Source organism: Schistocerca gregaria, chromosome 2 (genome assembly GCF_023897955.1).
Source record: "Schistocerca gregaria isolate iqSchGreg1 chromosome 2, iqSchGreg1.2, whole genome shotgun sequence".
NCBI lineage: Eukaryota > Metazoa > Arthropoda > Insecta > Orthoptera > Acrididae > Schistocerca > Schistocerca gregaria.
In genome coordinates this window covers 292,541,454-292,564,320 of record NC_064921.1, presented here as the reverse complement: position 1 = coordinate 292,564,320, position 22,867 = coordinate 292,541,454, and the positions used below count along the sequence as shown (strand labels likewise).

General features: G+C 39.4%; 1 protein-coding gene across 4 annotated transcripts in view; it reads right to left on the bottom strand.

The window, feature by feature from the left end:
• LOC126336898 (dynein regulatory complex protein 1) overlaps nucleotides 1–22,867 on the bottom strand; it is a 380,293-nt gene that overhangs the window by 86,558 nt on the left and 270,868 nt on the right. For all 4 annotated transcript variants that reach the window (XM_050001020.1, XM_050001019.1, XM_050001023.1 and 1 more), the window contains one exon: nucleotides 1,631–1,776. In XM_050001020.1, the coding sequence (XP_049856977.1) occupies nucleotides 1,631–1,776 (146 nt within the window). The remainder of the gene's footprint in view (nucleotides 1–1,630; nucleotides 1,777–22,867) is intronic.

Here is a 22,867-nt window from a genome sequence, read left to right as displayed (position 1 = left end):
AATGAATGTACGAGTATATGGTTTAAGTTCATAGATATTTGAGCAGCTCAAAGACTTCTTAAATAATAGAATCCAGTATGTTGTCCTTGACACTAATGTTCATCACTGACAAGGGTATTGTCAGTGTGATAGGGCTTCTATTGTTCTTTATGTAGATAAATGGTTTAGCAGACAAGATGGGCAGCAATCTGTAGTTGTTTGTTGATGATGGAGTGGCGTACAGTAAGGTGTTGAAGCTGTAGGAAGATACTAGATGACTTAGGCAAAATTTCCAGATGTATGATCAGGAAGTCGTTTCTGAAAGTATTTGTATGGATTGTAGCCATGTATGGAAGTGAAACATGGACAATAAATAGTCTGGACAAAAAGAGAATAGAAGTTTTCGAAATGTGGCGCTACAGAAGAATGCTGAAGATTAGATGGGTAGATCACATAACTAATGAGGAAGTATTGAATAGGATTGGGGGGGGGGGGGGGGAGGGAAGTTTGTGGCACAACTTGACCAGAAGAAGGGATTAGTTGGTAGGACATGTTCTGAGGCATCAAGGGATCACTAATTTAGTATTGGAGGGCAGCTTGAAGGCTAAATATCATAGAGGGATACCAAGAGATGAATATACTAAGCAAATTCAGAAGGATATAGGTTGCAGTAGGTACTGGGAGATGGAGAAGCTTGCACAGGATAGAGTAGCATGGAGAGCTGCATCAAACCAGTCTCAGGACTGAAGACCACAACAACAACAACATTTTCTTTTACTTGTTACAGGATCATTATACTGGCAGAAGTCAGCGATATTTGATCCTGATCTGGTCTGTGTCTTGGGGCCGGAGGGGCTTCAGAATAATTAAATTTTAAAATAAAACAATTTTTAACACTTTGAAAATAAATTTTTTTAAACATACATGTCTTGATAATTTTGTTCACATCATGTCCATTCTGATATTTATTTAATTAATTGGGTTCAATAAATTCAGATTAATAATTATATAGCTTAAAACAAGCAGTAAATACCAGGCTGTATTCCATGTGTGTAGATAGAGCTGGAGCCAAACTTGATAAGTCAAGATTGAAATATAGCTTGAACTCTGACAACTTTGATGTTTGTTTCAAGCTTGAATCCAACTAACAGGCCTGACTATTCCAGCTTTGATCAAACTTATATACTTGAACTTTACATCTGGAAACTAGTTTGAAACTGGCTTACTGTGCTATATGGGGACACTCATGTATATATAGTACATTCCTGTTGTAGAGCTGTAGCAGTAATTTTTTGAAGAGCTGTAATACATCCTTTACTTGATTTTTGTAAATATTATTATTGCCACCTATAATATACAAACTTTTCTATTGCCCAGTGTTTTACTGTCATTTTGTAGTTCACAAGTAAAGAGTTAGTGGTAAACTTGCAAACAAAACACAAATATTAATTAGAAGTTTGCAGAACATCTAACAGTAAAGCAGTACAAAAGAAGTTGAACATGAACCGGTATCACTTTGACATTTAAATATGTTACAAAATCTATTTATGTATATGTTTAAGAGAGACAGAGGGAGGGGAGAGGGAGGGAAAGAGAAGCCCAGTGTAAGCAATAGCAAACATAAAAAGAAACACACTAAGTGAAAACTGACCTGTACATACTGTCAATTTTCTCAGAAGTAACCTCCTCACTTTTTTTTCCCTCTGCTTTAAGATCACTACATATTGGACAGAAAGTGTATGGCAAGAAGAATTCCTTCATCAGCATAATGTCTTCTTTCTTGGTCACACCTAGTGCCTGTGCAAAAAGCAAAGAATTATCTCTATCTAATAATTAGTTCTCTATTAGAAAAAAATTAACTACATCTACTGCAATGCCATCTTTTCTTCCCACTAAATTCGAACAGTGTTTCCAAAATTACTCAAATACCAATTTGAATTAGAGTGTGGACTCTACATTGTTGTATTCAATCATGTGTGTAAACATTGAGATCTTAGACTACCTGAGGAACAAGCCCCACTTTCCTTTTGTTGGGCTCGTAGCTGACACCCTTGTACTGTGCCCCTGCAGTAGCTAAAGCAACATAACAGTCATAAGGATCATCAAACACTTCTGGTGTTGTGAAGGTCATACTGCAACTCTGTCAAGTTCAAAGGTTTGTCCATTGCTCCCTTTCAAGTCATGAAAAAGAAAAGCTCAACACAAAGTAAAACAGAGTGCACCAAGCATTCAGTAGTAGCTAAGTACAATTATTTAAGGAGTACGGCAGGTCAACTTGGTAGTTCAGGTCTGACCTCTACTGTTATCTAAAGCAACCAGTGTGAAAAACACCAGTGCAGTAATTCATGTCTCATGTCTACTTACAGAAGATGCAACTTCAATCTGCTGAATTTAAAATGATATTAAGAAAAAAATTATAGTAGCATAATGAAAAGGCTGTCATTTTGGGAGATAATATGCAAATACAAAAGAAACACTGTAATGGTATTCATAGCCAGCACTCCTGCTGGTGAACCATGTATGAATACCATATGAACTAACTGACATATCAAATTCCCACAACCTCTCTCTTTCCATTCCAAACACCGTAGAGCCATAAAATTTCAAGCTGCTATGGACTTTTAAAACAGTGGATACTTTTGTGAAAATAAAAAAATGCTTCAAAAATTATAAACCATTTTAATGTCTTGATCGAAGTAATAACAACAATCCTGATGACCTGTTTCAGCTGATCTCAGTCATCTTAAGATCTCTTAAAGGACAGAAAAAAGGAAAAAACTAACCACAGACTGTTATTATTATGCAAAATAATTTGGATTAAACAAGAAGGGAGAAACACAAAGCATACTTATAAAATTCTCATTACTGTAGCAATGAGTCAAAGCAGTGTATGCAAACATGCAGTGTCATTTGGACAGCTGTGCTTACCTCTGCACTGTACTTAAAAGCAGAAGATATTGACCACAATTATCATTTTGGTGAAAATTCTAGAACTTAGGTTCCTCAGACTGTCCTGAACAACAACACATAAGCATTATAAATGTTTTATATGAAACTTGACATTATCAAGATGCAGATATGTGACCTAACTGTTCAATCCAAGCTATATTTGTCTCAATCACAAATTATGGTAGAACAGATAATTCTTACTTGTACTCTGTCATAAACAAGTAAGATAAATAGAATATAAAACAATTAGAAGTGAACATATGATAAAAAATTAGTTACATAAGTAATACATATTAAGCATTGTATACACGTTATGCCATACAACTTGCTATATGTGGCACATCTGCATGTGATTGCAAGACAACAGTAGTTAAGTATGACTACAGGAAGGAGAGTGACTCCTGGTGGCTATGTGAACTTGTCAATGCATACAGTAACATCCACAGGCCATTCTCTATTTCATTTTGCATCTTGTATTTTAATATTGCTTGTCTTTCTACAAATTTACACCTTTGACTGTACATATTTTATGTACCAAACATAAATCTTGCTTCCTAGCATCTTTCCCTAACACTTTTTATTAATGTTTAATCATGCAGATGTTGATTATTTTCATCACAATTGTTAACTTTTTACCACTCTGTCATTCTGCCACATGCATTACTTTACTGCATGGTTAATTCAGTAATGTACCTGTGCTGTAATTAGTGCTTTCTAGTGGGCAGGAGCTTGCCTTCTTTAAAGATAGTGTAGAAACACAGCATTTGTACAGCAATGTAATAAACCAAAGTCACATAATTTAGTACATCATACATTGTGCTAGTATACAATTTGATACAGTTCCGACCCATTAAATAGAGTCTAGCCTCAGTCTTCGTAAAACAATGTGTCTAATTATTTGTAATGTAAATGACTGTCACATACATAATCTTTAGTACAAACTGGAATGGAGTAATTTGTGACAATAATAGGAATTGTGGCAAGTGAAGTTATTATAATGTTTAAATTGTTTGAATGTTTAAAATTAAGAGTTTGTAATATTGACTGTTAAAAATACTCATAATGTAACTTTTGGAAGACAAGTGTGTATTTGATAAAACAAATTGTGTAAATTATGTTTATGATTGCTGCCGTGTGGAACATTGTGATTCAATAATTTTATATGTCGTCATTGTAAACTAATTAAAATATTTTTTTCCATAAGGTTCAAAATGGTTCAAATGGCTCTGAGCACTATGGGACTTAACTTCTGAGGTCATCAGTCCCCTAGAGCTTAGAACTACTTAAACCTAACTAGCCTAAGGACATCACACACAGCCATGTCCGAGGCAGGATTCGAACCTGCGACCATAGCGGTCGCGCGGTTCCAGACTGTAGCGCCTAGAACCGCTAGGCCACTCCGGCCGGTTTGTCATATGGCTGAAAGCTATTGGCATAGTTATAATGTATATATGTAGTAGCAACTTTGGGCACATGGTGGTTATTTTTTGAGAGACACTTTGCATCAGCTGTTGTTTTAGTAGCATAAGGTGATGGTTAGCCACTTAGATATAGATTAACAAAAGGTGCTGATACTGTAGTGAGTGTGATATGTAAATTTTGCATTGGGGAGAAGACAGTAAAAGCCTTCTGGAAGGACGATTGAACATGTAAACATTCTGGAGTTGGATGATTGTGTGGTAGGTAGAATTTAACACATCATGGTAGCAGAGGAGGAAAAAATACAGTAAAAGTGGGAACGATGGTCTGGTCTTCAAATGGTGATAAAAACTTCTCCCATCCTGAAATTTTATGTTACTTTAAGTGCAACAAAGTGAGGAAAGTGGAAAATTAAACAATATTTTCTCCCCTCCACCTGTGTTATTTTGGGATTTATTTGGGATCTATTGGTCAAGATACAGGGCCTCCAAGTACTGAGTCACTGGTGTGTTCATATTCTAAGAAAAATTTCTTTCCAATGCTGTAGAGAGGGCCAGTTTTGGAGTAGACAGGGAAAGATAAATAAGAAAGAGACAGAAAAACAGATGTCCTGCATGGTCCTTGGTTGGTGTGTTTCAAATCCACCTGTTGCCTCATCCTCCTCAACTTGCAGCCAAAGCCATTCTGGAAAATACGGGGAAGGGAGAGTGTGATAGAGAGGGATGCAGAGTTTTACGCTTTGTAATGATAGGATGTTTCAGAATCTAACAAGCTTTATCCACTTCCTTTTAATGTGAAAGTAATACTTGCGAAATGATGGGGATGGCAAACAAAAGAGCTAGAGGACAGAAAATGTTATGTCAGACAGGAAAGATTAATGTTGGTTTCTTTCAAATTTAACTAATTTTGCTTTTCCCACTTCTAAGTATTACAGACAACTGACAACCTGACTTGTGCAAGGGACAGACTGACAGTGGTCTTTATGTTGTGTATGCAGAAACTACGAAGTGCTGATGGACACCCAGCACAGTGGACAAAGTATGAGTGCTGATGACTGTGGTGAGTATGCCTTCATGAGTGGATAAAGTTCTTTGATGCTAAAGCATCCCAACATTCTCGTCCAAGACACTGCACACGAGAAGATATTTCTATCATTGCTACCTGGGCTGTGATTTAATAATTACCGTAATTTATAAAGTGGCAGGGAAGGAAGCTGGTCTGGAGGAGCATACAGAAAGTAATATTCCATTTTGTCTGATCTATTGGAAGACTTTTACACCCATTGGGTGCTCAGAAGAAGTACTCAGCTTAACTTTCTTATTGGGGTGCATACTGAAAGTAGAGTAGGAACAGGCACCAAAATGTGATGGTTAGCTACTTTCACACTGATTAACAAAATGTATAATCTGTGCATCATGTCAGTTACACTTTGTTCAGTGTGGCACACAAATTTTGCACTGGAGAGATGGCACCAAAAGCCTCTTGGAATGAATAAGGGACATGTTAGTGTTTTAACTCAGCTAATTTCCTTTCTTCCTCACTCCATGTGCAACGGCAGTTGGGTGACTGTGTGGGTACATATAATTTAATGCATCATGATGGCAGAGGAAAAAAAATTAGTGAGAGTGGGAATGATGGATTGGTTTTCAGATGGTAGCAAAAATATTACATTACTTTGAGAGTGACAAAGATGTGCCTTGCCTGAGGAAGACATCAAACATTAGCAAAATCTCTCCACTCCACCTTAGGTATTTTGGGAGTGAGGGAGAAGTCTTTGGGTAGGGGAGGTGTCAAAACATAGGACCACCAAGGAGAGAATCATTGGCAAGTTTGAATTCTAATGAAAAGTCCTCCTCACCATTGGTAGAGAGAGCTGATTTTGGACTTCAGAGGGAAACACAGAATGGGAAAGGGACAGAAAAATGGACGTCCTGCATGGCCCTCAGTTGGCATGTTTCAAATCTGCTGTTCATCTCTTCCTCCTCTATCTGTGACTGACTATCTTTCTGCAAAAGACAAGGGAGGCAATGTGTAAGAGAAGACAGAGGGATGCAGAGCTGTAAACCTGGTAATGACTGGGCACTTCAGGATCTAACAAGTTTTACCCATTTCCTTTGGGTCTAAAAGTAAGACTTTTGAAAAAGTGAGGGTGGTGAATGGGAGAGTTAGTTATGGATTCAGACAATGATAGATACTTTTATGTAAGGTGGGAAAAATTATAACTGAAATCTTTCAAATTTAAAGAATTTTGTTTTCCTCACTCCTATGATTGCAGAATGGCCTGACTTGCATGAGTGATGCTCAGACAGACGGAGAGTGACCTTTACATTGAGTATGCAGGAACTGTGGAGTGCTGACAGACAGACAGCATGGCAGATGCAGTATGACAGATCATGACTGTGGTGAGTGTGCCTTAGCATGTAGATAAAGTCTCCAACATTGTCAGGAAGATGGTATTTAGGTCATGTTCTGTTGCTTTTGAATTTTGCTCACTTGTTTCAGTCAGTTCTTGGGTATGAGCAGAGCTATTTTTATATATTAAATGATGGTGGGATCCATAAAAATCATCACTGGATATCCATGACCTTATCATATTCTCCCCAAATGAGTACATGCAGTATCTTTACCGATGTAATGTGTTAGAGGACTACAATTAGATATGTAACATTTCACTAAATACTCATTGCCTGTAATGTTACCCTGGGGTTATTCAATATCTGACTACTAATTAACCATGTCTTCCAAAATAAAGACCATTTGTCATGTTAAAGCAAACCATTGTTCTTCTTCAAGCCATCTTCCGCCACCTGCCTGCAAGAGCATATATCTGTTGTGCAAGAATTCCACCCTGGCCATGATTTAACCACTCACCCTAATTTCTGGTAGGAAAGGAAGCTGGGCTGGTAGACCATACTGAAATTAATATTACATTTTAGCTATCCTAATGTAAGCTTTCTTTAAACCCATTGAATGCATCATAGAAGTACTCATAGCTTAGTTGCCTTACTAGGATCAATACTGAAGGTAGAGCAGTGGGCTTACAGTAGTAATTCAACATTGGCTGAATGGCAGTTGTAGTAAGTTGTATTATGGCATTAGAAGTTGTATTACGAGATTTTGAAAGTAATGGAGGTAGTTGGTGAAGACATTTCATGAAGAAAATGAACAGGTGATTGATACATAAAGCTGAACTTCTCACTTTGAAAAAGTTACCATTCCTGAAATAAAAGTTTAAATACCAACTTATTGGTGCTTCAGTGTCTCACACTATTTGCATGTCAGCTATGGAGAACTTTCAGCAACAAATTACACTAGCCAAGTAAAAATTATGAATGTGACATTACCCATTTGATAACAGCAATAATAATCACAAATACACTTTTTGCAAGATCTGAGGTATATGCAGTCAGTCAACCTAAAATTTAGTATTTTATTACTGCATTCTCATGTCTTGTTTAAGAACAAGGAATGTTACAGTATATACTACTTAAGACATCGATCGTAACTAGGTAAGTTTTTTACAGTATGTTCAATTTTCATTCTCTTATGTTCTGCATATTTTTATGTATTACGAGTTCTGATGTTCTTTCTGTCCTTTCTAGAGCTGACAACAATTGTCAAACAATTTAAACCAGTAATCTGTAGTATATTGTGACCAAGACAAATTAAAGTTGTATAATTTTAATTATTTATTCACCTGATGATCTTCTCACAATGATGTAAGATTTGTCGTCATAACTCAATTAAAGTAAACAGCTCGAATATACATAAACAGAAAACAGATAAGGATCTTTTACAAGGATAGTACAGGTGTGGCTGTCGCCTTGCTGAAGACAATTACTTGAAATTATTTAGGAAAACCACTGACAATCTATATCTGTATGGCTGGACAGAGCAAACACCATCCTCCAGAACTGGAGTCAGTGTCTTAACAATTGCACTGCCTCATTCAGATGGCCCCTATAGTACAATGTTCTTATAATCCCACACAATATGTACCAGATAACTTATAATACAATACAAATTTTTGTACTGCACCACTGCAAAATCTATGGACTCCCACTGATGATCGAGGACCAAGAACATTAACATCTCCATCAGATGAATTCGCAATTGCGAATAATGACTACCATTGGCTGTAGAATGGAATGAGGCCAATGAAAATTTGTGCCAGACCAGGACTCAAATTCATATTTCCTGCTTATTGCAAGCATTTGCTTTACCTTTTGGCTATCTATGCATGACTCACAGCCAGACTCAAACTTACATATGTCATTAACCATGCATTTGAGTCTGGCTGTGAGTCATCCACAGATAGGCAAATAGTAAGGTGACCACTCACGATAAGCAGGAAATCAGGTTCGAGTCCTGGCCCGTCACCAATTATCATTATGGTCATTCCACTTTTCAGCTGACGGTAGTCATTATTCACAATTGCGAATTCATCTGATGTGTTTCATAATGGCTGTGGTTGCCGCATGTCATCAGAATAACACAGGCACTGCAATATTGTATTAACATCTCCATGACCTACCTTCAGTCCCTCTGGAAAAATTTTAAGCATCCACCCAGTACATGAGAGTCTAAGCAACTGTGAATGGAAGACTGGGTGATGTAAGCCTTTGGAGGCTTCCAAATGGAAAAATGGGCAGTCATGAGTAATCATCAAATTAAAATACAGATGTAAATGTAATGCACAAATTCATTGTGGAGTAATCATCAATTTGACATCATGATGTGTGATGTCACAGCATGTATTGTCAAACACTTTTCAGTGCAATTCAGAGAATTTTATGCTGCAGCACTACACCCCTAAATTCAGCAACCATACATCACTTCTTTCTGGAAACTGCTTAAGAACCCCATTACAGAAGGATACTGTCAGCTGCAAACAGTGTAATTTTTTATGATCACTAAGGATTAACAAGGCAAGGATTCTAAATTGTGTCTCAGCAGAAACCAATATCCATTTAGGAATATTTGTGTAACTATTCTGACGTCAAGGTCAAGGTCAGGGTCAAGGCCAATGCCAGTGACAAAGCTAATGCCACATTTATACAACCAGATCACAAATATTCCATGCTCTGTCAAGGAAATTGAAACTGTAGTTAATTCCGTCAAAAGCAATACGTCCCCTGTATTAAAAATACCATGAGTGAGTTATTAACATCCTGTTCTTCACACACATTCAGTCACAAATGCAATACATCACTATCACAGAGTACAGCCTCAGACAGACTGAAATATGCTGTTGTCTGATTCTGTAAAATAATTGTCATAAGACAGATATTAAGAATTGTCAACCAATCACACTTCCTACTTACTTCACTGAGGTAATGGAAAAAATTGTACCTGCATGTACAAAAATACACTTATGCTAATTTTGATTTCAAAAGAGTCTCTCCACAGAACATGACACTTTTCAATACAAAAATGAAATTACACAAAATTTAAATGATAATATAATGCTGAATGGAATTTTCTGAGCTTTGTCAAAAGTATTTGGTTGTACACAGTATTCTTGTACACAAACTAAATATTATGGTATCAGAAATATTGCTGGTGACTGGTCACCTTCCTATAAAACTAAAAGAAGACTGTGCCATTAACAAATTCAGGGCATTTATACAACAAAACAGCATTTTCAGAAAAGGAATAATTGCCATAGGGCGAAGCATACAGTGGAAAATCTACAATGGGATTACATTATGAATTAGGATAGATCACAATACACTGCAATACACCATACAGAGGTGACACTGAATAGCACAGGCACATTTAAAAGTAGATGGTTAGATTTTTTGTATTACGTGACAAAGTCCTGCATCAGAATGAGAAACACACATATACAACCTACACATGAAAAACCACTGTCATGACACTGTGACCAACTACAGTGAGTAGCAACGTCAGCTGGGCTGGGTAGTGGGGACACAGAAGAGGCATGGTGCTGGATGGGGGAGGGACAGCAGGGTAGGGGTGGGAAAAGATGCTGTAGCATTACTTGTGCATAGGTGAACAAGAATGAGGTAGGGACGGGATCGTCGGCTGTTAGGTGCACTAATGGAAGAGCTGTGATGGGTAGAAATAGCAGAGGAGAGGAACAGAGAAAGGGAAATAGCTGTGTAGGTGAGCTGGAGAAATAGAAGGCGTGTGTGAGACTGGAGTGTCATGGAAGGAGGTGAGAACTGGCAAAGGTTGTGGCAAGGGGTTATGGAAATGAAGGATATTTTGCAGGGAGTTCCACATGTTCAGTTCAGAAAAGCTGGTGTTAGTGAGAATGATCCAGAGGGCACAGGCTGTCATGACAGTGTTGTGCAGAATGTTCAGCACCTGGATAGGTGAAGAACCCAGCAGTTGTGAGTTTCAGAGGGAGCACTAGGAAACAGCTGACTAGAACGTGGGGGGGGGGGCACACAACACAGTAGAAGATGAATGGGTAGCTTTGGGTGATGAAATAGTGAAGGCAGCAGAGAATCAAGTAGTTAAAAAGACAATGTCCAGTAGAAATCCTTGGATAACACAAGAGATATTGAATTTAACTTATAAAATAAGTACAGCAGCAAATGAAGCAGGTGACAGGGAATACAAATGTTTACAAACTCTGATTGACAGTAAGTGCAAAATGGCTAAGCAGGAATGGTTAGAGGACAAATGTAAGGATTTTGAAGCATATTTCACTAGGGGGAAGATAGATACTACCAACAGGAAAATTTAAGAGGCTTTCGGGGGAAACAAGAAGCAGTTGTATGACTATCAGGAGCTCAGATGATAAACCAGTTCTAAGTAAATAAGGGAAAGCTGGGGTGGAAGGATTATATAGAGAGCCTATATAAGGGAGAGGAGCTTGAAAGCAATATTATAGAAAGGAAAGTGGACATAGATGAAGATGAGATGGGGGATATGATACTGCGAGAAGAATTTGGTAGAGCTCTGAAAGATCTAAGTCGAAACAAGGCCCTGGGAGTAGATGATATTCCATCAGAATTACTGCCATGACAAAACTCTTCCATCTTGTGTGCAAGATGTATGAGACAGGTAGAATACCCTCAGACTTCAAGAAGAGTGTAGTAATTCCAACTCAAAAGAAAGTGGTTGCAGACAGGTGTGATAATTAGTGAACTATCAGTTTAATAAGTCATGGTTGCAAAATACTAACAAGAGTCCTTTACAGAAGAGTGAAAAACTGGTAGAAGCCGAACTCATGGAAGATTGGATTTCAGAGAAATGTAGGAACACGTAAGGCAATACTGATCCTACAACTTGTCTTAGAAGATAGGTTAAGGAAAAGCAAACCTACATTTATAGCATTTGTAGACTTAGAGAAGATTTTGACTGCGTTGACTGGAACTCTCTCTTTGGAATTCTGAAGGTAGCAGGAGTAAAATATAGGACCCAAAGATTATTTACAACTTGTACAGAAACTGGATGGCAGTTATAAGAGTCAAAGGGTATGAAAGGAAGGCAGTGATTGAAAAGGGAGTGAGACAGGGTTGGAGCCTGTCACCGATGTCATTCAATATGTACACTGAACAAGCAGTAAAGGAACCCAAAGAAAAGTTTGGAGTAAAATTAAAGTTTAGGGAAAAGAAATAAAACTTTGAGGTTTGCTGATGACATTGTAATTCTGTCAGAGACAGCAAAACACATGGAAGAGATGTTAAAGAGAATGGACAGTATTTTGAAGGGAGGATATAAAACGAACATCAACAAAAGCAAAACAATGATAATGGAATATTGTCAAATTAAACCAGGTGATCTAAGGGAATCAGATTAGAAGATGAGACACTTAAAGTAGTGAATCAGTTTTGTTATTTGGGCAGCAAAATAAGTGATGATGGCCAAGGTGAGAGGATATAAAATGTAGACTGGCAATGACAAGAAAAGCATTTCTGAAGAAGAGAAATTTGCTAACTCTGAATATAGATTTAAGTGTTAGGAAGTCTTTTCTGAAGGTATTTACCTGGTGTGCAGCCTTATGTGGAAGGGAAACATGGATGATAGACAGTTTAGATATGAAGAGAATAGAAGGTCTAGAAATGTGGTGCTACAGAAGAATACTCAAAATTAGATGGGTAGATTACGTAGTTAATGAGTATGTACTGAATAGAATTGGGAAGAAAAGCAATTTGTTGCACACCCTGACTAGAAGAAGGGATTGGTTGATTGAACGCATACTGAGACATCAAGGGATCATCAGTTTAATACTGTAGAGAAGTGTGGGGATAAAAATCATAGAGGGAGACCGGAGATGAATATAGTAAGCAGAGCCAGAAAGGTGTAGGTTGCACTAGTTATTCACAGATGAAGAGGCTTGTACAGGATAGAGTAGCACGGGGGGCAGTGCCAAACCAGTCTTCAGACTGAAGACCACAGAACAACATTATGGCTGTCACATGAATAGGCAGGATCATATTACAGGCCGGGTCTTGAAGATGAAAGAAAAGGAGGGGAAGTCCATCTCTCTCTCTCTCTCTCTCTCTCTCTCTCTCTCTCTCTGTTTTAACTCACAACTATTGCCAGCTATTGACAGCACTTGCTTCCTCACTGTAGGTTGGCAATGGAATACCACTGTGAGACAAGTGGGGATGATAATGAGGACATTATTTCTCATTTAAGGGCATGATGAAAAGTGGTCAAAATTCTTTCAGAGAAGTTGATTCAGTTGCTCTAGTCCTGACTGGTACTACCATATGAGTTATGAGGGGCCCATTCCATTGTCGTCAGCCAGTGGACACATGGGGTAGCAGGAAACTAAGGGGATAAAGCATGGAGGAGGTGTTTCTAGACAAGATGATAAATGCCATTTCAACTGTGAAGGGCTTAGTGAGACATTCAGCAAATTTTGTAGTGACTAGTCATTAGTTCTGATGCGACAACCTTGGGTGGCTCAACTGTATGGAAGGGACTTCTTGGTGTGAAATGGGCAATGGCTGTCAAAACGGAGGTTGATGGTGTGTAGGTTTGGTGTGGACAGAGCTACTCATGGAGTCATCTGTGAAGTGGATGTCAGTGGTGAGGAAAATGGTTTGTTGGGCTGAGGAGGATCGTGTGAAGTGGATAGGAATAAAATGCAGACATTCTGGAGGAATGTGGATAGAGTGTCATTACCCTCAGTCCAGATCATAAAAATGTCATCAATGAATCTAAACCTGATGAGGGCTGTGGGCTTCAGGGTGGCTAGGAAGGAACCCTCCAGGTGGCCCATAAATAGACTGGCACAGAATGGTGCCATGTGGGTGCTCAGATTTGTTTGTAGGTAATGGCTTCAAGGGAGAGATTACTATGGGTGAGGATATAGTTGGTTGTGGTGACCAGGAATGAGGTATCGCGTACTGGGAAAGGTAGTACCCAACAGTGGCAAGGCCAAAGGTAGTGCCGTATAACAGGATGAAGATCCAGGTAAGTAGCATTAAAGAAAGGAGGAAGAAAGGAAAACTCATCAAACGCTATTGTTTGAAGTTTATTGTGTTGCACTGGATGTGGAAAATGAGACAAGAAAATAATTCTGTTGGAAGACTTTGTTTCTTCAGTCTTCAAGTATTGTAATGAAAGCCTAGTTCGAAATCATTTGGGAGCGTTAACAATTTGCACGAACATTCGAGAAAAATTTGTTTTGAAAGACATGGATTACCAGAGAAACAGGCTGGTGTTAGGGCACAAAATTTGTGGAGATCAGCAACTGCACTCTAAATATGTGACAAGGGTTTCTACCATCCAAAATGGCAATTAAGCCTTTGCAAAAATTATATGTTGATTGTGTGGGACTGCTCCCACATTCCAGAGAGGATAACTGGTATGTCCCTTTTTGTTTAGATGTGTTCGAGCACTTCTGCTGGTTGCTTCCCACTTGTAATATTACTGGCCAAAGGTCTATAAAGTATTTGCAAGGTATATTTGGCACTTTTGGGGGTTGTAGCTGAAGCTGTAGAAAGGGCACACCAAGCCTTCAAGGACTTGAAAAAGGTAGGGAAATTTGTAAAGAGAAAGAAAGTTCTGTTGTTACGTAGCACTCATGGTAGACGTGTTGGCCAACTACTGCAGGAAAATCTAGGTTCGGAGTATCAGGTCACAAACTTTTACAAGCCTAGTGCAGATCTGGGTCAGGTAACAGAGGATGTACCCTTTATGCAAGGATTTCACAAAGGAGGATGCTGTGGTTATAGTGGGTGGTCCAGAAAATAGCATTGAAAAAGACTCTAAATATTCCATGGAGAGTGACCTGGTAAAGATAGCATCAGCAACGAAGCATACAAGTGTGTGATTTGTGTCTGTGTTGAGACGCCGTGATTGGCCTCATTTGAACTCTTCCATCAGGAGGGTGAACTTGGAGATGGAGTGTCTGCTTAAGACGGATATAGGGTCCCATATTGGTTTGATTCCTGTGGATGCTATCGATTGGTGGGACTACACTAGGAATGACCTTCCTGTCAATAGGAAAGGGAAAGGAAAACTATCTGGGTTGACTGCAGAAAACTTGAGGGGGGACAATGTCACAAGTGGTAAAATACCAGTGGTCACAGGTGTCAGAGGGATGCCTTTTTTAGGATAGGGAAGGGGGAAAGAAAACAAGTTTTAAGGGAGATTGGCAGACACACTCAGTTCGAGAAAACAGGTGAACAGGAGTCAGATTTTAGCACACAGCCTCCATTTAAACAATGTTTAACAGAAAGTAATCAGAAACTGCCAGTTCATCTTCGCCAAAGCAGTTATAATCCCATTATTATGCAGTATCAGTTATCTTTATTACACCAGAACATTCCGGGACTCAGAAATAAAGTTGATGAACTACTCATTTGTACTGATGAAATGAATTCATCTAACCAAATTGACATAATCTACCTCTCTGAACATCAAGAGACCACTGGTATAGATATGTTAGACATTTCAGGATTTAAGCTAGCGTCCTACTTCTGCAGGGTAGAAATGGATGGAGGAAGAGTTGCCACATTTATTAAAAACTGCCATAAATTCAAGAACATTGACATTAATAAATTCTGTTTAGAGCAGCATCTAGAAGCATGTGCAACAGAAGTAGAGTTCCATTACAGATCTTATACAATAGTAACCATTTACTGAGCACCTGCAGGAAATTATAATCTATTCATAAATAATCTAGAAGCTATTTTGGGTTATTTAACAGGAAGAAACAAAGAAATTTTGATTGCTGGTGACTTTAATACAGATTTTCTAATGCATTCTTCCAGTTAACATTTAGTGCAGTTAGTAATGTTGTCTTTCAATCTAACTCGCACTGTAAACTTTCCAACTAGGATAACTAAATCCTCAAAGACAGTCACTGATAACATTTTTATAGCAAATCAAAGGAACAAAACAATATCATAAAACCTGTAATAAGTGGACTATCAGATCATGGCATGCAGCTCCTTGTTTTAGATGTATATTCTAAGCATGTTATCAAGACTGCTAAACCTGAGTACAGGAGAGTAGTCAATCAACCAAAACTTGAGTGCTTTAGAAACTGCTCAAAGATATGAACTGGAAAGATATTTATAGTGCTCTTGACATGAATGAAAAATATAACACATTTATGAACAATGTCAGTACCATGTTTGAAAACTGTTTTCCTCTAAAAGTTACTCAAATTAAACAGAAGTCTATAATAAAACCATGGATTACACAAGGAATAAAGATTTTCTGTGATACAAAAAGGAAAATGAATCTGTTGACCAAGAATAGCTCCAATGCTGATGATTTAGCTAAATACAAGGAATACTGCAAAATATTAAAAAAAGTAATTCATACATCTAAACAAATGCACTTAAAGAAGAAGATAGCAATGTCAGGGAACAAAAAACAATATGGGATATAGTGAAAGAGGAGACTGGTAGAACCAGAAAGGTACAGGAGCAAATAGCGTTAAGGGTAGATGACACATTAGTAACCGATGGGCATAGTGTGGCAAATCTATTTAACGAGTACTTTATATCTGTTACTGATCGCATGGGGTTGTCTGGATCAGTAAATAATGCCCTTGAATACCTGAAACTAGCCTTTACAAATAGCTTCAGGTACATGAATATGTCACTCACTTCACCAAAAGAAATAAATTACATAATAAAATCTTTTAAAACAAAGCATTCTAGTGCTTACGATGAAATATCAACAGAGTTAATTAAGGCATGTTCTTGTGAGTTTAGTATAATTCTAAGTTGCTTATGTAACCAGTCAATTATAACTGGGACATTTCCTGACTGGCTAAAATATGCAGATGTTAAGCCTGTATTCAAGAAAGGGGGTAAAGAGATACCATCAAACTACAGACAGATTTCACTTTTGCCAGCATTCTCAAAAATTTTAGAAAAAGTAATGTACAGGCACAAATAACATATTATCAAGGACACAGCTTTGATTTCTGAAGGGTTCTGATTTTGAGAAGGCTATTTACACTTACAGTGTAAATGTACTTAATCATTAAATAACAAATTACAAGTAGCAAATATTTTCTGTGATTTGTCAAAGTCATTTGCTTGTGTGAACCACAACATCATTTTAAATAAATTAGGATTCTATGGTGTCACGGGCAGTGCTACAAAATGGTTCAAGTCATACCTCACTAACAGGAAACAAAGGGTGTCAGTGCAAGGGACTAGTGAATTAAGTCATCAGTCATCGTCAGAATGGGAAGAAATTACATGTGGTGTCCCACAAGGATCCATCTTAGGGCCATTGCTTTTTCTTGTGTACATTAATGATTTCTCGTCAGTTACACTGCCAGAAGCAGAGTTCGTTTTGTTTGCAGATGATACAAGTAGTGCAATAAATAGTATGTGGAGTGTAGTTCTAGAAAGATCTGCTAATGATATTTTCATGGATATTAATAAATGGTTTAAAGCCAACTCACTGACATTAAACTTCGAAAAGTCTCACTATATGCAATTCAGAACCTGTAAGAGGTTTCCACCTAGCATATGCGTAAAGTATGAAGAAGAGCAGATAGAAGAGGTTGACGATCTTAAATTCTTGGGATTACAACTTGATAATAAATTCAGTTGGGAGGAGCACACCACACAACTGCAGAAACGCCGTAACAAAGTATTTGCAATTCGAGTGCTACCTGACATAGGTGGCATAAAAATGAAAAAGCTTGCATACTTTACCTACTTTCATCCCATAATGTCATATGGTATAATATTTTGGGGTAAGTCTTCAAGTCACACAAGTGGAATAAATTCACGGACATCCTTAGAAACCTCTTCAAAGAACTGGGTATACTAACTACTGCCTCTCAGTGTATTTACTCCTTAATGAAATTTGTCCTAAATAATATATCTCTTTTTCCAACAAACAGCTCAGTCCATACATACAATACCAGGAACAAAAATGATCTGCACAAGGACTTAAAAGCACTTACTTTTTAGTTAAAAAAGGGGCCCACTACTCAGGAACACTCATCTTCAATAATTTGCCAGTAAACATAAAAAATTTGTTACAAATAAGGATCAGTTTAAAAGGAGCCTGAAAGACTTACTAGTTGCCAACTCCATCTACTGCATTAACGAATTTTTTAATAGAAACAGATGATGTATTGCATATATTCATACAATTAGTATTGTTATCTCAGCTTGCAAAAAAAAAAAAAAAAAAAAAAAAAAAAAAAAAAAAAAAAAAAAAACAACAACGAGGACCTCCTCAGCACGGATCTATGGAACGAAAAAATAATCTAATCTAGTCGCATGCTTCCCTGGCAAATGGGTGAATCATAATTTCAGGGCAGCAATTTACACATAGCAGTTATACCCAGTGGCTTAGTTGCTTATCTTTGCTAGGGCACACCTTCAATATCGCCAAGCACAAAGCTGACAATGCCTTGTCAGCTACCTCGATTTTGCATTTAAACCTAATTCATTGCTTGACAAGTTGTGGTCACAGATTTGCTTCCAGAGAAGGTGGATGCTGCACAGATCTGTGATGATTGAAAGTGCACCTGTAATAACATGAGACTAGTCATGAGATTATGGAAAAATGTATTAATTCTGGAAGACAGACAATCTTACTGAAATGAGAAGATCTTGTGTAAGTAAAAAACTTTGATGTGACAGGTAAGTGGCAGATGAAATAACGAGAAAACTTTTGCACAGGTTTGTGAGACCTGCCCAAATGTTGTGTTTCTTTAATGAAACAATGGGAAATCCAGGATGGAATGTAACAACATTATGAGAAGGAAAGTTGCTACTCACCTGAATCATGACTCAGCATCTCCGTTATACAGCGTTTTTAGAATGCAGTTAAGCCTTATGTGGAAGAGGATGAACCTAAACATAAAAGTGCCCTAGTGATGACTGATGTAGTGTTGTAAAGTGCAGAATATTTTCTTTTTGTTTTGAAAATGATACCATGTCATCCAAAGAAAGGGGAACTATTTCCTCACAAACATACATTGTAAGATGGAGCTGAGAATTTGTGGTTAAAGTGCAAATGTGAGTGTTCAGTCACCATTCATTTCCCATGGGCTTGAGTTTGGCAGGGAAAGATGTGCCAGTCCTAAGTCATCACAAGTTTTGGGTGACTTGAATTCCCTCTTCAATGCATGTTGCAACATGGCACTGTGAGCAGCATGAGTATGGTGCTGTCTAGTTGCTGATGTTTCTTACTGGGCACATAGGTGGAGTGATCTTCTGGATTCAGCAAAGATAAAAATGATACCTAGCACATAAAAACAAATAGGTCATCACCAACATTCAAACACAGGCACGCTGCATATAAACCTACAGAGCACAAACACATAGAATATAAATACAGAGAACACACATACATACACACAGACACAGAGAGAGAGAGAAAGAGAGAGAGAGAGAGAGAGAGAGTGACAATACCCTCACACATGAACAAGAAGCACTCAAAACAATAGACAACTGATTGATTAATTGAGAGAGTATGGGACCAAATGGCGAGGTCATCAGTCGCCTGATTCCAAAGGGGGTTACATAAGAAAGAGAGTGTGCTAAAAGTGAACGGATTCAGTCAGAGGAGTCAAATTATAAAAGAATGAACATTAAACACACACAGTATAAGCATAACAGGTGAGACCAAATCTAAAAACTGGGAAAGGGGGGCAGTCATGAGGCCACAGACCGTGAGACTGCAAAAGGAGTCTGAATCACAACCAACCCGCTCCTGTTCCAAGATGAAAGGAGAACCTTATATCTGGAAATAAATCCACTTTTATGGAGGAAACTGAGGACCAGGTCAACCATCCATGGATTGTCTGCCAATATTAAATTTAAGGAAGCAGGAAGACTACACTTATCATGAAGGGTCGAAAGAAGGGAACATGCCACCAATATGTGAGATATCATCAGCCTGGTGCCACAAGCACATTGTGGGTGTGGGTTATTATGTAGGAGGAAACAATGGGTGAGCCGAGTATGGCTAATGCGTAAATGACATAAAACAGTGGACTTCTTCTGAGAGGGGCAGAAAGAAGTGTCCCAAACTGCAGTAGGCTCCTTGATTGTGCAGAGTTTATTACTATGAGCACTAGTATTCCAGATGGCATTACACTGTTGGGCAAAGAGAGATTTGACACAGATATGCATATCTGCAGCTAGTATCATGAAAGGAAAAGGGGGGGGGGGGGGTAAGTATCTGCTTCTCTAGCCAAACAGTCAGCCAATTCATTCCCTGGTATTCCCACATGACTCGGGACCCAGAGTAAGATGACTGAAAAGGTGGCACGTTCAAGGGCAAAGAGAAGGTCATGGATGGCAGAGACCAAGGGGTGATGAGAGTGGCACCGATCGATAGCCTGAAGGCTGCTCATGGAGTTGGGACAAATTAAAACACTAAGTAGGGAGGCCTGAGAAACAATAAGGAGGGCCCTGTACATGACTAGAAGCTCTGCTGTAAATACACTACATGATCCTGGCAACAAATGGTGCTTGAAGAGGATAGGAGACGTGAAAACGTATCCCACCTTATCAGTAGTTTTAGAACCATGAGCGTAAAAGATGGTGGCACCCTCGAACTCTGCAAGAATGGCACATACAAGATGCCCTGATAAACCATAAGAGCAACACAGATCTTAGGACCCTGGAAGAGATCGGTCCTAATCTGTGGTCTAGGCACCATCTAAAAGGGGGGAAGGGAGGGGGGTGTACACGAGGAAAGACATGGGTCACAGTCCAGTGAGTGCAGATGGAGATCCCAGCAGATGGTAGTGAGAAGCATGCCAATCGGCAATCCAACCTGTGGGTGGGCTTTAGGTGGGAGACATCCCTCATTGGGGAACAGTACAGGGTATACAGGGTGATTAGGGAATTGGCAAATGGCGACTGCGTAAGAAACAAGGAGTTATCTCCATCAGATGTGTAGAGGGGGAATCCCTGCTTCTCTGTGGAGACTATCAACAGGACTAGTGTGAAATGCACCAATATCCAGACACACCCCACAGTGATAGACAGGGTCAAGGAGTTTCAAAGTGGAATGAGTCGCTGAGCCATAAACCTGACTACCATAATCAAGTCTGGACAAAACCAGAGCACAGTAAAGATGGAGAAGAGTGGAACGGCCTAAATAAAGTTCTGGATCAGGGTGTACTTTGTGGGTTGCCGACAAAAATGTATAACCTGGGTTTTGGATGAGGGAAACTGGAATCCATAGGCTGTGGCCCACATAGAGGCCTTGGAGCTGGCGCTTAGCAGATGCTATCAAGTGGGAGCTGCACCAGATGCAAAAATTACCAGGGTACAATGCCGGGGTAACCAGAGACCCAACAGAGGTTGCAAGCCCATTTATGGCAATAAGGAAGAGCATGATACTTAGCACAGAACCCTGTGGGATACCATTCTCCTGAGTCTGAGGGGTGCTGAGTGAAGTGCCAACTCAAACCCAGAAGAGCTGGTACGATAAGAATGGAGGGTAGCTAAAATGTGATGTTGCCAAGCCATGTCATAGACCTTATATAGGTCAAAGAACATGGCGAGAAGGTGCCAGGAGTGAGCAAAAACTTGTTGGATGGCTGATTCCAATTGGAGTAAATGGTCAGTTGGAGATCGTCCTGTCCAGAAGCCACATTGATATGGTGACAAAAGGCCCTGAGATTTGAGAACCCAACATAATCTGAAGTTGACCATCCTTTCAAGCAGTTTACAAAGCACATTCATAAGGATAATGGGGCAGTAGCTGAGAGACACTGGGATTTTCTCAGGCTTAAGGATGGGGATAACTATGCTGTCTCACCATTGTGATGGAAAAGCACCTGTGAGCCAGATGTAATTGGAGACCCTGAGGAGCTGTTGCCTCTGGGGAACATCCATGTGTTGAATCATCTGATTGTGAATGGAGTCTGGCCCTGTGGCTGGGTCTCATGAAGAGCTAAGAGACTGCACCAATTCCCATTCAGTGAAAGGAGCATTGTAGGGCTCAATATGTTGTGGGATGAAATGGAGGGGAGTCTGCTCAACTCTGCATTTCTGCTGGAGAAAGGCAGGAGGATAGGAAGTGGATGATGAAGTCCATCACAAAGTGTGTCGCAAGGTGTTCTGCGAGGACCAATGGATCAGTGCACAGAGCTCCTTGGATGTTTAGACCCTGTACAATTCACTGTTGCTGGCAGCCCAGAACACTACGGGCCTTTCTACCAAACCTCCGATAAAGAGGCATAAGTATCCAGGGAGGAAACATAGTGCTCCCAGCATTCCTTTTTATTCTGCTTAATAATGTAACAAGCCTTAGAATGAAGACGCTTAAAAGTTTGGAGGTTGGTCTGGGAGGGGGCTCACTTAAATCACTGCAGCACCCATTGGGAGCCCTAGACACCAACTGTGATAGACCTTGATCCACCACGGTACTGGTTGATGGTGAGGGGGCCCTGTGGATAGGGGGATAGTAGGGCCAGCAGCATGAAGAAGAGTGGCGGAGATGCCTTGCACAACTACATCAATGGAATTTGAGAGGGAGATGTCAAAGTGGACAGCAGACATGTATAAAAACCAATTGGCCCTGCGGAAGGTACAACGTGGGGGCCTGTCTGCCATGCGGCAGCAGGGGAATGATAGAATCACTGGGAACTGGTCACTGTCACAAAGATCATCTTGGGGTGACCAATGTAGGGAAGCCATGAGGGCAGGGGAGGAGATTACAAGATGGATCGCAGAGAAGGTGCCATGTGCGGCACTGAAGCGGGCAGGGGAACCATCATTGAGGAGGCACAAATCAAAGTCCATGATAAGGTGGTCAATTAGGAAACCCCAGCCATTGATCTAACACTCCCCCACAGTGGATGGTTGGCCTTGAAATCCTTAAGGAGAAGAAATGGGGGGAGGAGTTGCTGCAGTAAGGTAGACAGTGCAACATATGCAACTGACCTACCTGCAGGGAGATAGACATTGCATATGGTGATTGCCGGAGCCATTTGCACTCTAGCTGCTATCACTTCCAAGGTGGTACATATGGGGATCCAGTTACTAAGGACATCAGGGCAAACCAAAGTGCAGGCAACACCAGATGCTATTCCAGGGCCTGCACAGACATCAGGGCAAACCAAAGTGCAGACAAC